The following is a 14,773-nucleotide window of genomic DNA, read 5'->3' as shown; positions in this document are numbered from 1 at the left end:
CGAGCACGACGCATTTCGTGACAAAGAAATTCTAAATATTCCATTACCGTACTTCGAAGCATGTCAACCGCTGTTTAAAATCAATTTTTATGCCATTTTTCTCGTTAAAAAGCGATAATATTCCGACCGGGAAATCGTTTTTTATTACAAAGAGAGTGAAAGTAAAAGCATGCTATCCCCTCATGCACGAGCCTCAGTCTAATGGCCCTCTGATAGAGCACTTGCCAAACGCGCTAGTGTGTTTCAGTCTGGGCCTTGAATTACGTCATTCAGCTTTTTCCCGGGTTCTGAGAGCCTATGGGAGCCGTAGGAAGTGTCACGTCATGCCAGAGATCCCCTGTTTTTGTTAGAGATTATCAAGGAGGGAAAGAAATGGTCAGACAGGCCACTTCCGGTAAGGAATCTTCTCAGCTTTTGGCCTGCCAAATGAGTTCTGTTATACTCACAGACACCATTCAAACAGTTTTAGAAACTTTAGGGTGTTTTCTATCCAAAGCCAATAATTATATGCATATTCTAGTTACTGGGCAGGAGTAGTAACCAGATTAAATCGGGTACGTTTTTTATCCGGCAGTGCAAATACTGCCCCCTAGCCCCAACAGGTTAAAACTTTCCACCCTCTCCACTACTGTCCCGTCAATGTGGATAGGAGGCTGCTCCCTCTGCTGTTTCCTGAAGTCCACGATCATCTCCTTTGTTTTGTTGACATTGAGTGTGAGGTTATTTTCCTGACACCACACTCCGTGGGCCCTCACCTCCTCCCTGTAGGCCGTCTCGTCATTGTTGGTTATCAAGCCTACCACTGTAGTGTCGTCTGCAAACTTGATGATTCAGTTGGAGGCGTGCATGGCCAAGCAGTCGTGGGTGAACAGGCAGTACAGGAGAGGGTTGAGAACGCACCCTTGTGGGGCCACAGTGTTGAGGATCAGCAGGGTGGAGATGTTGTTACCTACCCTCACCACCTGGGGGCAGCCCGTCAGGAAGTCCAGGACTTAGTTGTACAGGGCGGGGTCGAGACCCAGGGTTTAGAGCTTAATGACGAGTTTGGAGGGTACTATGGTGTTAAGTGCTGAGCTGTAGTCGATGAACAGCATTATTACATAGGTATTCCTCTTGTCTAGATGGGTTAGGGTAGTGTGCAGTGTGATTGAGATTGAGTCGTCTGTGGACCTATTGGGGCGGTAAGCAAATTGGAGTGGGTCTAGGGTGTCAGGTAGGGTGGAGAGTATATGGTCCTTGACTAGTCTCTCAAAGCACTTCATGATGATGGAAGTGAGTGCTACGGGGCGGTAGTCATTTAGCTCAGTTACCTTAGCTTTCTTGGGAACAGGAACAGTGGTGGCCCTCTTGAAGCATGTGGGAACAGCAGACTGGGATAAGGATTGATTGAATATGTCTGTAAACGCACCAGCCAGCTGGTCTGCGCAAGCTCTGAGGATGCGGCTGGGGATGCCATCTGGGCCTGCAGCCTTGCGATGGTTAACACGTTTAAATATTTTACTCACGTTGGCTGCAGTGAAGGAGAGCCCGCAGGTTTTGGTAGCGGCCTTGTCAGTGGCACTGTATTGTCCTCAAAGCGAGCAAAGAAGTTGTTTAGTCTGTCTGGGAGCAAGACATTGTGGTCCGCGATGGGGATGGTTTTTCTTTTGTAGTCCGTGATTGAGATCAAGGATCTCTCTGTACTTTGCTCCGTTCATCTTTTCCTTTATCCTGACTAGTCTCTCAGTCCCTTCCACTGAAAAACATCCCGACGGCATGATGCTGCCACCACCATGCTTCACCGTAGGGATGGTGCCAGGTTTCCTCCAGATGCGACGCTTGGCATTCAGGCCAAAGAGTTTAATTTTGATTTCATCAGACCAGAGAATCTTGTTTCTCATGGTCTGATAGTCCTTTTCGCAAACTCCAAGGCTGTTATGTGCCTTTTACTGTGGCGTGGCTTCAGTCTGGCCACTCTACAATAAAGGCCTCATTGTTGGAGTGCTGCAGAGATATTTGTTATTCTGAAAGGTTTTCCCTTCTCCACAGAGGAACACTGGAGCTCTCTCAGAGTTACCATCTGGTTCTTGGTCACCTCCCTGACCAAGGCCCTTCTCCCCCGATTGCTCAGTTTGGCTGGGCGGCCAGCTCTAGGAAAATTCTTTGTGGTTCCAAACTTCTTCCATTTAAGAATGATGGACGCCATTGTGTTCTTGGGGTCCTTCAATGCTGCAGAAATGTTTTGTTACCTTTCCCCAGATCGGTGCCTCGACACAATCCTGTCTAGGAGCTCTACAGACAATTCCTTCCTGTCTTGGTTCAGGCTCTGACATGAACTGTCAAATGTGGGACCTTATATAGACAGGTGTGTGACTTTTCAAATCATGTCCAATTAATTGAATCAACCACAGGTGGACTCCAATCAAGTTGTAGAAACATCTCAAGGATGATCAATGGAAACAGGATGCTCCTTAGCTCAATTTCGAGTCATAGCAAAGGGTCTGAATACTTATGTAAATGAGGTATTTCTGTTTTTATTTGCAAATACAATTGCAAGAAATTCTAAAAAACAGTTTATGGGGTATTGTGTGTGGACCGATGACAGAAAAAAATATGTTAATCAATTTTAGAATAGTGCTGTAACGTAACAAAATGTGGAAAAAGTCAAGGGGTATAAATACTTTCTGAATGTACTGTATGTATGAAAATACCCTCAAATAAAAGGTGACATTCTATCATGTCGCCTCATATTTAACATTTGATCTCATATCCAATGTGCTTGAGTAAAGACAAAAAAATGTAATTGTTTTCCTGCGGATTGAAACAGAGGCCAGGGATTATTTTCAGTATGTACAGTGACCAGAGGAAGTCACTATCAATCACAATCTGTGACAGAGGGATAACTTGACTTATTCTATACTGAAAAAAATATAAATGCAAGATTTTGCTGAGTTACAGTCATATAAGGGATTCAGTCAAATTCCTGCCCTGTTAGAGCTGTCCCGGTCAACTGTAAGCACTGTGAAGTAGAAACGTCTAGGTGCCACAACGCCTCAGCCGCTAAGTGGTAGGCCGCACAAGCTCACAGAACTGGAAGGCTGAGTTCTGCAGCGCATAGCGAGTAAAAATCCTCTGTCCTTGGTTTCACATCTCACTACCGAGATCCAAACTGCCTCTGGAAGCAACATCAGCACAATATCTGTTAGTCGGGAGCTTCATGAAATGTGTTTCCATGGCCCAGCAGCCGAACACAAGCCTAAGATCACCATGCTCAATGCCAAGTGACGGCTCGAGTGGTGTAAAGCACACCGCCATTGGACTCTGGAGCAGTGGAAACACGTTCTCTGGAGTGATGAATCACGCTTCACTATCTGGCAGTCTGACAGACGAATCTGGGTTTGGCGGATGCCAAGGGAACTCTACCTGCCCCAATGCATAGTGCCAATTGTAAAGTTTCCAGTAAGTTACTGAACATTTTACAGGAAATGTTTTACGGTGTGGTTCCAGTTGCACCTACTGGGACAGCACCAGTCTGCAGTTTGCCTCGTGGCACCATATACAGGGAAATGCTGAGGGCCTGTGGGACCAGGAGGAATCTTGGTTCCCACTGGATTTTCATTTCCAACTGAAAGAGAAAGCTGCTCCACTGGCTGTAGGACGGACATGTTGAAGAACAGCTGTTTCTCTACACAGCCGTGGCAGCTGTCGCTTCAGATTGACAAAACCAGACATATTAGCTTCACACTCCTGAAGTAGGAACCTAGGTTTCAATTTACAATATTTGGAATGTCAAAGTCAATATAGACCTCGATCTGCATAAACAAACCAAATGTTGTCTGACTTTGTCCCTCTGGCTTTCTATTTTATTGGTCAATTTTGGCCCAAAATCAATGGGAGTGAAGGAACTCAAGATGCAACTGTTTTCAAAATGGTATCTCTTAAATATCAAACATGTTCAAATATGGATTGTGTAGGCCCATGTAGCTCAATAATTACTTTGCCTCAAATTGTAATTCAGAAAACATAAAAAAAACACATATTCCTCTATCATTCACGAATCCTAAAGGGGCAATCTGCAGTTCAAACAACAACAAAGTGGCCACCCCACCACCTTTTTAGGTAAACATTTTAGGGATGGACTGAAGAAATGTAACTATTCTCCTGAGTGGCACAGTGGTCTAAGGCACTGCATCTCAGTACTAGAGGCGTCACTACTGCATGGAAAAATACTGAGGATAATAGCGGACGATATTTCCACTCCTATTTGCAATATTTTAAATTTAAGCCTACTCGAATGTGTGTGCCCCCAGGCTTGGAGGGAAGCATAAGTCATTCCGCTACCTAAGAATAGTAAAGCCCCCTTTACTGGCTCAAATAGCCGACCAATCAGCCTGTTACCAACCCTTAGTAAACTTTTGGAAAAAATTGTGTTTGACCAAATACAATGCTATTTTACAGTAAAGAAATTGACAAGAAACTTTCAGCATGCTTATAGAGAAGGACATTCAACAAGCAAAGCACCTACTCAAATGACTGATGATTGGCTGAGAGAAATTGATGATAAAAAGATAGTGGGGTCTGTCTTGTTAGACTTCAGAGTGGCTTTTGACATTATCGGTCATAGTCTGCTGCTGGCAAAACGTATGTGTTACGGCTTCACACCCCCTGCTATATTGTGGATAAAGAGTTATCTGCCTAACAGAACACAGAGGGTGTTCCTTAGTGGAAGCCTCTCCAACATAATTCAGATAGAATCAGGAATTCCCCAGGGCGCCTTACTTTTTTCAATCTTAACTAATGAATTGCCACTGGCTTTGAGTAAAGCCAAAGTGTCTATGTATGTGGATGACTCAACACTATACATGTCAGCTACTACAGTGACTGAAATGACAGCAACACTTAACAAAGAGTTGCAGTTAGTTTCAGAGTGGGCAGCAAGAAATAAGTTAGTCCTAAATATTTCTAAATTGAAAAGCATTGTATTTGGGATAAATCATTCATTAAACCTTAAACCTCAACTAAATCTTGTAATAAATAATGTGGAAATTGAGCAAGTTGAGGTGATTAAACTGCTTGGAGTTACCCTGGATTGTAAACTGTCATGGTCAAAACATATTGATACAACAGTAGCTAAGATGGGAAGAAGTATGTCCATAATAAAGCGCTGCTCTACCTTCTTAACAGCAGAACCTAGTTTTGTCGCACCTGGATAACCTTTCAGTCTTGTGGTCAGGTGCCACAAAAATTGACTTAGGAAATTTTGCTATTTGTTCAGAACAGGGCAGCACGTCTGGCCCTTGGATGTACACAGAGAGCTAATATTAACAATATGCATGTCAATCTTTCCTGGCTCCAAGTGGAGAAGAGATTGACTTTATCACTACAGTAGTTGTATTTATGAGAGGTATTGACATGTTGAATGCACCGAGCTGTCTGTTTGAACTACTGGCGCACAGCTCTAACACCCATACATACCCCACAAGACATGCCTCAAGAGGGCTCTTCACAGTCCCCAAGTCCAGAACAGACGATGGGAGGCGCACAGTTCTACATAGAGCCATGACTACATGGAACTCTATTCCACATCAAGTAACTTATGCAGCAGGAGAATTAGATTTCAAAAAACAGATTAAAAAAATACCTCATGGAACAGCGGGGACTGTGAATCAACACAAACATAGGGACAGACATTTGCATACACACACACGATAACATACGGAACTATGCACACACATACACATGGATATTGTACAGTATGTATGTGGTAGTGGTGGAGTAGGGGCCTGAGGGCACACTGTGTTGTGAAATCTGTGAATGTATTGTCATGTTTTTTAAATTGTTCAAACTGCCTTAATTTTGCTGGACCCCAGGAAGAGTATCTGGTAATTTCACCGCTACGGATTCCATCTTTAAAGCTGCCAACCTCATAGTCATTGTCTGATTTCAAATCCAAACTTTTGAAGTATAGAGTCAAAAGAAGAAAATATGCTTTACTGTCCCAATAATTACAGAGGGCACTGTATGTAACCCATTTTAACTAAATGTGGCCTGTATACGTCACTCTAGGTAAAATCCCAGAGGAATGCATAATGTCCAGCAGAGAGATATGTAACCCATTTGAACTAAATGTGGCCTGTATACGTCACTCTAGGTAAAATCCCAGAGGAATGCATAATGTCCAGCAGAGAGATATGTAACCCATTTGAACTAAATGTGGCCTGTATACGTCACTCTAGGTAAAATCCCAGAGGAATGCATAATGTCCAGCAGAGAGATATGTAACCCATTTTAACTAAATGCCTTTATGATGAGACCATTTAACCTATACAGAAAGCAAGTAAAGGTCTTGTAAAAACTATTTGTTGCTAAATCCGGAGAAATTACGTACCATGTAAAAACTGTTGGTCACTAAATCCAGCTCGAAGGACCAGTAATAACACTGTAGGTAATTACCACTAATTACTTCATGTTACTTTGACAAGTTTCAGCTATATGTTCTACTGTACGGCTGTTACTATTTTTTCATGTTGGAGTTGCCAATACCGCCCTATTTAGTGATCAACAGTTTTTTACATGCTCTGTCATTTCTATGGAGTTAGCAACCAATTGTTTTTACATGGCCCTTTGAGACGGATTTAGTCACCAACAGTTTTTACATGGTCTGTAATTTATCCGAATTTAGTGACCAATAGTTTTTGCATGATTCTGATCTGCTCTAGTTGAGATGTTGCAGTACCCAGAAGAGGAGTTGTTTCCTCACCCCAGGATGCAGATTAGTTATCTTGCATCCCTAACAAGTATGAGGCTGCTTTCACCACTCACCTCAGCACACACTGCTACAAGAAGCCATCATGCACCTGAGGAAGATGAGTTCCCTACACACCTCTCTCATCTAAGAGACCAGCCCTGCTCCAGGCCTCCTCAGTGGTCAAGGAGTGACCATACTCTCACCAGTTGGGAGCTGATGAGGGAATATGAGTACCTACATCACAAGCAGAAAGAGATCAGGAGGGCGTACTCAAGAGGGCGTACTCTAGGCCCTCCCAACCTGAGTCACCGCCGCTGGAGCACCGGTACCGCTGCTACTCTCCTGACCACCACAGCTCTAGGCCTCCCTGGCTAGAGCCATCATCACCACCATGAGAGCGCCATCACTGCCGGTCCTCCCCGAGTTAGCCAGGCTACTCCCCTGAGAGACACTACTCCAGGACCTCCTGGCCTGAGTGTTTAGCACCGCCATGGGACCATTGAACCCCACTACATCCAGAGGTGGCCCAGGTATTTAACAGATCTTCATCCCTGGCTGGAGTCTACGTCGTGTCTGCCAGAACATCGGGTGTGCCACCTCCCCCAGAGGTGATCCAGCCGCTCTCAGAAGTCACCAGTGTTTCTCCCCTGACCTAGTTGTCCAGTTCCTTTCCTTCCCGGGAGGGTTAGAGTTACCGTCCCACCCGGTAGGGTTAGAGTTACAGTTTCGGGCCTACCTGGCAGGTGTAAAGTGACCAGGCTTTGAGTTGCCCTGTTCGCTCCCCACAGAGAAATGAGAAGGGTCGCTCTGCTGCCATGCAGGTAGGCGTGACCTTATTTCTAAATATCTCCCAGAAGCAATTCTCCATCCCAGTATTGATAACCATGAAGGGGGTTACAAAGTATGTAGAGGGCTTGATAGATTCGGGAGCAGCATGTAATTTTATTGATCACCAACTCTCATTCCCCAAACAGCCACTCATCCTCGGACACCCCCGGTTTGTCGTCATAACCCTGCCATCTCGTGGCGACACGGTGAACTACTGTCCTGGTCTTCTACCTGCTTCACCAATTGTCTCAGCCTACCCTGCAGAGCCACCACCATTGAGGAATCTGCCTCTGCAGTGCCATCCGCCATACCATCTGAATACGCCCAGTACAGCAATGTCTTCAGCAAAATCATGGCCTCCACTCTGCCACCACATCGCCCAGGGGACTGTGCTATTGACTTACTCCCTGGAGTGTCCCCACCGAATGGCTGTGTTAACCCGCTATCTATCCCAGAAAATGAGGCAATGGAGAACTACACTGATGAAACACTCAAACAGTTTCATTCGTCCTTCTTCCCGGCTGCGTCCAGCTTCTTCTTCATTGGAAAAAAGGACAGAGGTCTCAGACCATGTATTGATTACCATTCCCTGAATGACTTGATGGTCAAGAACCGTTTCCCTCTTCCTCTGATCACAGCGACTCTTGAACAAGTGGGCCGCATAAGGCATCTATACAAAACTCGACCTGCAAAGTGCATATAACCTTGTCCGTATACGTGAAAGCGATGAATGGAAGATGGCCTTTATCACCGCACAAGGGCACAACGAAAACCTGTTCATGCACTATGGCCTTACGAATGCCCCCGCCATCTTCCAATCGTTTTATGAACTAGGGTTTCCAGGATATGATCCACCAATTTCTCATTGTATACATTGATGACAACCTGATTTACTCACACTCCCTGAAGGAACACATACAGCATGTGCAAAATGCTCTTCAATGGCTCCTTGAACATAACCTTTATGTGAAGACTGAAAAAGCACCTTCCATGTAACCTCAGTAAACTTCGGATTTGTACTGACACCTGGAGGGGTCAGCATGGATGAGAACAAAGTCACCGCCGTCAGTAACTGGCCCAAACCCACCACCGTTAACCTGTTAGGGCTAGGGGGCAGTATTGACACGGCTGGATAAAAAACATACCCGATTTAATCTGGTTACCACTCCTACCCAGTAACTAGAATATGCATATACTTATTACATATGGATAGAAAACACCCTAAATTTTCTAAAACTGTTTGAATGGTGTCTGTGAGTATAACAGAACTCAAATGGCAGGTCAAAACCTGAGAGATTCCTTTACAGGAAGTGGCCTGTCTGACCATTTGTTGAACTTCTTTTCCATCTCTATCATTTACTAAGGATCTCTGCTCTAACGTGACACTTCCCACGTCGTCCATAGGCGCTCAGAGCCCGGGAAAAAACAGAATGTCGTCATTCCAGCCCCAGGCTGAAACACATTATCGCCTTTCTCAAGTGGCCGATCAAGGGACACGGGCTTATGCGCGTGACCCCGACCGCCCCCGCCTTTGGGATTTTTTCCTCTGTTTGCCGAAAAGGAGATTCCCTGTCAGAATATTATCGCTTTTCTACGAGAAAAATGTCGTAAAAATTGATTTTAAACAGCGGTTGACATGCTTCGAAGTACGGTAATGGAATATTTAGAATTTTATTGTCACGAATTGCGCCATGCGCGTGACACTTCTTTACTATTTCGGATAGTGTCTGGCACGCACGAACAAAACGCCGCTATTCGGATATAACGATGGATTATTTTGGACCAAACCAACATTTGTTATTGAAGTAGCAGTCCGGGGAGTGCATTCTGACGAAGACAACAAAAGGTAATCAAACTTTTATAATAGTAAATATGATTATGGTGAGTGCTAAACTTGCCGGGTGTCTAAATAGCGAGCCTGTGATGCCTGGGCTATGTACTTAGAATATTGCAAAATGTGCTTTCACCAAAAAGCTATTTTAAAATCGGACATATCGAGTGCATAGAGGAGGTCTGTATCTATAATTCTTAAAATAATTGTTATGCTTTTTGTGAACGTTTATCGTGAGTAATTTAGTAAAATGTTAGCGAATTCCCCGGAAGTTTGCGGGGGGTATGCTAGTTCTGAACGTCACATGCTAATGTAAAAAGCTGGTTTTTGATATAAATATGAACTTGATTGAACAAAACATGCATGTATTGTATAACATAATGTCCTAGGGTTGTCATCTGATGAAGATCATCAAAGGTGAGTGCTGCATTTAGCTGTCTTCTGGGTTTTGGTGACATTATATGCTGGCTTGAAAAATGGGTGTCTGATTATTTCTGGCTTGGTACTCTGCTGACATAATCTAATGTTTTGCTTTCGTTGTAAAGCCTTTTTGAAATCGAACAGTGTGGTTAGATTAACGAGAGTCTTGTCTTTAAATGGCTGTAAAATAGTCATATGTTTGAGAAATTGAAGTAATAGGATTTTTAAGGTTTTGAAAATCGCAAGCGTCCCACCTAGCCCATAGAGGTTAAGGAACTCCAACATTTCATTGGGTTCTCCCACTACTATTGCCTGTTCATTCGGAACTTCAGTTAAACTGTCGCTCCCCTCATTTCCCTTACCAGCCAAAAGACCCAGACTCTTCAATGGTCTGATACCACCCTGACTGCTTTCAACAACTTGAAACACCTCTTCACCTCTGCTCCTGTCCTTCACCAACCTTAACCGACCCTTCCTTTCACCTTGGAGTTGGATGCCTCTGGAGTAGGAGCCGTACTCTCTCAGCGGGTGGGAACACCTCCCAAATCACATCCCTGTGCCGCCTTCTCCAGGAAGTTATCCTCTGCTGAGAGGAATTACGATGTAGCGAAGAGAACTCCTCGCCATCAAGCTGGCCCTCGAGGAGTAGCGCCACTGGTTGGAGGGCGTACAACATCCCTTTCTCGTCCTAACAGATCATCGTAATTTGGAAAATATCAGAGGGGCCTAGAGGTTAAACTCCAGACAAGCCCGCTGGGCTATCTTCTTCACACGCTGCCATTTTCATGTTACTTATATCCCTGGAAAGAGAAACCTAAAAGCTGATGCTGTCTCCCGCCAGTTTGACCTTAACTCAGACCCTACACCCACTATTCCTTCCTCTTGCATTATCGGACCGGTACAGTGGGAGGTTCACTATGCCATACAATAATCCCTAACCTCAGACCCGGCTCCTCCTGAGACACCAGCTGGGAAGAGTTACGTACCTGCAGCTGTTAGACCCCAACTGATGCAATGATGTCACACATCTTTGAGGTCAGGACATCTGGGAATTACACGAATCAACAAACTTCTAGCCTGTAAGTTCTGGTGGTCCTCACTGGCATCTAACATAAAGTATTATGTAAGGTTCTGTATTTATTTTCTTAGTCAACCTTGTGTTCTGTTTCCTTGTGTTCTTGAACGTAGCCGTGTTTGTGTTCTTGAACGTAGTCCTGTCTTCATTTATGTTCATTGATTTCACCTGTGTTAGTTACTCATTTGGTCTCATCAGCTCCTTGTTTAGTTCAGTTCATTCTGGTTGTGCCTTTGTGAGGTATTGTTCGTTTTGACTCTAAGCCTTTTCCCAGCTTGTTTGTAAGAACCAGTTATAGCCTTCAGTCCTAGTTGATTCACCTGCATGTTTGCCTACCTGTGTACGACCATTGCTTGCCTTGACAACGATTCCTGACTTCTGCCACAGCGAAATAAATACCTGCCGCGCTGCGCGTGAATCTACACCTTTTTCTCCCTGACTATTATTCATTACATTAATTGAGACGAAGTCTCCCTCAACTTGAAGAAGTATGGTTCATAATTCAGTTCAGATGGACATTTCTAAACGTCTATGGAATGTTCATATGGAACGGTACTATTCATTTTGACTGCATGTGCTATAGTGCATACCCCATACTGCCAAACAAAGGCAAAACACAGTAAATATGTCATTTATTTTATGATCAAATATGACATCAAGGTATTTTTCTGTGTAGACAGACAGCACTTTCTGATACCGCATGATATTTTCTGATCAACTGGCTTGCTCCTGTGTCAGGAAACGAATACCACATTAATAAGATAATATACTTTGCCATTACAACAGATCAAATTTGTTGTTTCTGCATTTTGCCTTTGTAGGGCAGCATAAACTTATGCCATTTCAAGTTCCCTACTGTCAACTTTCCTCCACACTGACTAGCTGACATGTGGCGTGCCGTCACGTCTCCGGAGGTTGTGGATTATGTTCTAAACTGAGCACTGACATCACTGTAACGGCTGTCTGTGGAAGTAGACCAAGGTGCAGCGGAGTTAGTGTTCATCTTTGAATTTTAATAAACGTAAGAACACTATACACACAAAACAAGAAAACCGACAGCCAAACAGTCCTGTCAGGTGCAAAACAATAAATAGAAACAATCCCCCACCAAAACCCAAAGGAAAAAAAGGCTTCTTATGTGTGACTCCCAATCAGCAACAACGAACTACAGCTGTGCCTGATTGGGAGCCACACACGGCCCAAAACAAAGAAATACAAAAACATAGAAAAATGAACATAGAACGCCCACCCAATGTAACACCCTGGCCTAACCAAAATAAAGAAGAAAAACCCCTCTCTATGGCCAGGGCGTTACAATCACCCACAACAGTCTTACACAGTAATCCTATTTCCCATGTAAAACAGCCATTGAGTGACCAAAAAAACGCCATACTATATTTTCCCCATTAAAGTGCTCAGTTGAGAAAATGTACCTAGTCAGTTATGAACAAATTCTTATTTACAATAACGGCCTACCCTTGGAACCCAACAAATTAAATAGGTGAAAACAATATCATCTCTAACTATCAATAAGGCTGAAGGACAGGCTAGGTGGGCACAGCAACATCCAATCCTGTCATTCATTACATCATCCTTTCACAAGTAATTTGTTTAACCAACCGTTTGTTCATTTCTGTGCTCATGTGTGTGTGTGTGTGTGTGTGTGTGTGTGTGTGTGTGTGTGTGTGTGTGTGTGTGTGTGTGTGTGTGTGTGTGTGTGTGTGTGTGTGTGTGTGTGTGTGTGTGTGTGTGTGTGTGTGTGTGTGTGTGTGGTGTGTGCGTGCAGAGAGACTCCTGGGAGGGGAGTTTCTATCAGTAACTCAGGGATAAATAGAGAGGCAGAGCTCAGAGTTTGTCAGAAGGCGGACATGACAGGGTCACACACAGGACCAAGCAGGAGCAGGACCTCAGCATTTTTTACTTTTATTACAAATGGAGGAAAACAAAGATGTTCAGTACTGTTTTCAAGACGGAAACTCTTCTTGCAGAAAGGCTTTGCTATCGACATCTATCTACATAACACTGTACATCTTCTTCTCATTGATTTCAGCAGTTACAGTATTTTTGAACGTACTGGTGATCATCTCCATCTCTCACTTCAAGCAGCTCCACACTCCAACCAACCTGCTCATCCTCTCTCTGGCTGCGTCAGATCTCCTGGTGGGACTGATTGTGATACCAGTAATGACTGTTGCAATAATGGAAGCATGCTGGGGTTTTGGGGAATATTTCTGTGTGTTTCATGCCTATATTGCTTGTTTATGTACTTCTTTATCTCTGGGTAATTTGGTCTTGATATCTATTGACCGCTATGTTGCTGTGTGTGACCCCTTATTGTACCACTCTAGAATAACAATAAGAAGAATGATGTGTTGTATATCCGTTACCTGGTGTTGCTGTATCATATACCGTGCTGCTAACGTAAAAAACTTTGCAAATGTACATGTACGAAGTAGATGTTTGAAAGAATGTTTTATTGTTGAAGGGTCAATCTGGGGTAATATCGTTGATATTGTAATTACAATGATTGTCCCATGCTCTATTATTATAACACTTTATATGAAAATCTTTGTGGTGGCCAGATCACAGGCCAGAAAGGTATTTTCAAAAGAGGCTGCCAGTGTGTCTGGTGTTAAAACTGTACAGGCTAATAAGTCTGAGAGAAAAGCAGCAAAAACTCTAGCTATTGTTGTTGTCAACTATTTCATTTGTTGGATTCCAACTCTATTTATTTTATTATTTTTGTCTTTTTTAAGTGACAATTTATCAGTTTTCATCCGTTTTCTGCCACTTGTTAATTCCTTAATAAATCCAATAATTTATGCTTTCTTTTATCCATGGTTCAAAGTGACAGCTAAAAACATTTTAACTCTGAAGTTCTTATAATTTTATTCCCTAGTTTCTCAAACATAGGTTTCCTATAGTTATGTTATACAATTGTTGTAATTTCTTCTTTCATGTAACAATACACTACATTACTTATCTCAGTGTTGTCATCATAGATACATTTGGTGTTGATACAGAATGATTTGGATGGATTGGATTTGAATGACTTGGAGAAGGCATAAGTCTGTGGTTGTTCTGTGTTATTAAATGATAAATAGTATTTAACTACTCTAATAGTACATTCTGAGGACGTCATGTGTCGTTCTACATGTTGTTTAATATCTCCCTCTAGTGGCTCAATTGTGACACAACATCTTCATTAAGTGCAGTGAAGTTGACATATACAATACTGCATGGTATCAGATAACGTCCAAGTCTATCTCCATGGTGTATTGTGTAAGTAGTTGAGGGTAAAATGCAAGAATATGCAATTAAGGGTAACACTTTATAATGTTAAGTAACAAACCATTTGTAAGGCATTTACAGTTTGTTGACTATATATTAATCATTACTCCCACATTTGTTAAATGTTAGTCAGCTAGGGATTCTCACATGTATAAATAACTACTATATGCATTAATGATTAAGCACAACAGTGCAGGAGACTGCAACAGACACTTGAACCTCAACATACCGGGTATGAACACTACCACTACTCTCACTACATCACTGCTGCCAGGTCAGGGGTCACACCAGAGCAGCTCTCAGATGCTGTGTAGTCAGAATTAATATAGAGATTGGTAACACTTTATAATAACACTTTGAAATAAAGAACGTATAATGGATAAGTAAATAGTTTATTCATCATTCATATATTATTACTCCCACATTTGTTTAGTAAGCTGGTTATTCACACATTTATTAACACCTTTTATACTATGTTATAATGATACTTAAGATAATTCATAAGATGTTTAATGAATAAACTTATAAACTATTTACTAATCATTAGTACAGTCATTTTGCAGTCCCTAATCTAAAGTGAAGACTTTTCATACTTTATAAT

At 42.8% G+C, this 14,773-nt stretch overlaps 1 protein-coding gene across 1 annotated transcript; it reads left to right on the top strand.

Moving 5' to 3' along the window:
- Positions 1–12,756: 12,756 nt before the first annotated feature.
- Positions 12,757–13,939, top strand: LOC145878567 (trace amine-associated receptor 13c-like). The gene has a single exon (XM_082973909.1). It carries the CDS (start codon positions 12,814–12,816, stop codon positions 13,765–13,767), a length of 954 nt encoding a protein of 317 aa, XP_082830035.1. The 5' UTR covers positions 12,757–12,813; the 3' UTR covers positions 13,768–13,939.
- Positions 13,940–14,773: the final 834 nt, after the last annotated feature.

Source organism: Salmo salar, chromosome 04 (genome assembly GCF_965601325.2).
Source record: "Salmo salar chromosome 04, fSalSal1, whole genome shotgun sequence".
Lineage (NCBI taxonomy): Eukaryota > Metazoa > Chordata > Actinopteri > Salmoniformes > Salmonidae > Salmo > Salmo salar.
The sequence above is the reverse complement of the archived record's forward strand: the minus strand, read 5'-3'. Positions and strand labels throughout refer to the sequence as shown.

What these genes read in the sequence shown, in the direction of transcription:
- LOC145878567 (XM_082973909.1), top strand. Translation starts at nt 12,814, where the DNA reads ATGGAGGAAAACAAAGATGTTCAGTACTGTTTTCAAGACGGAAACTCT.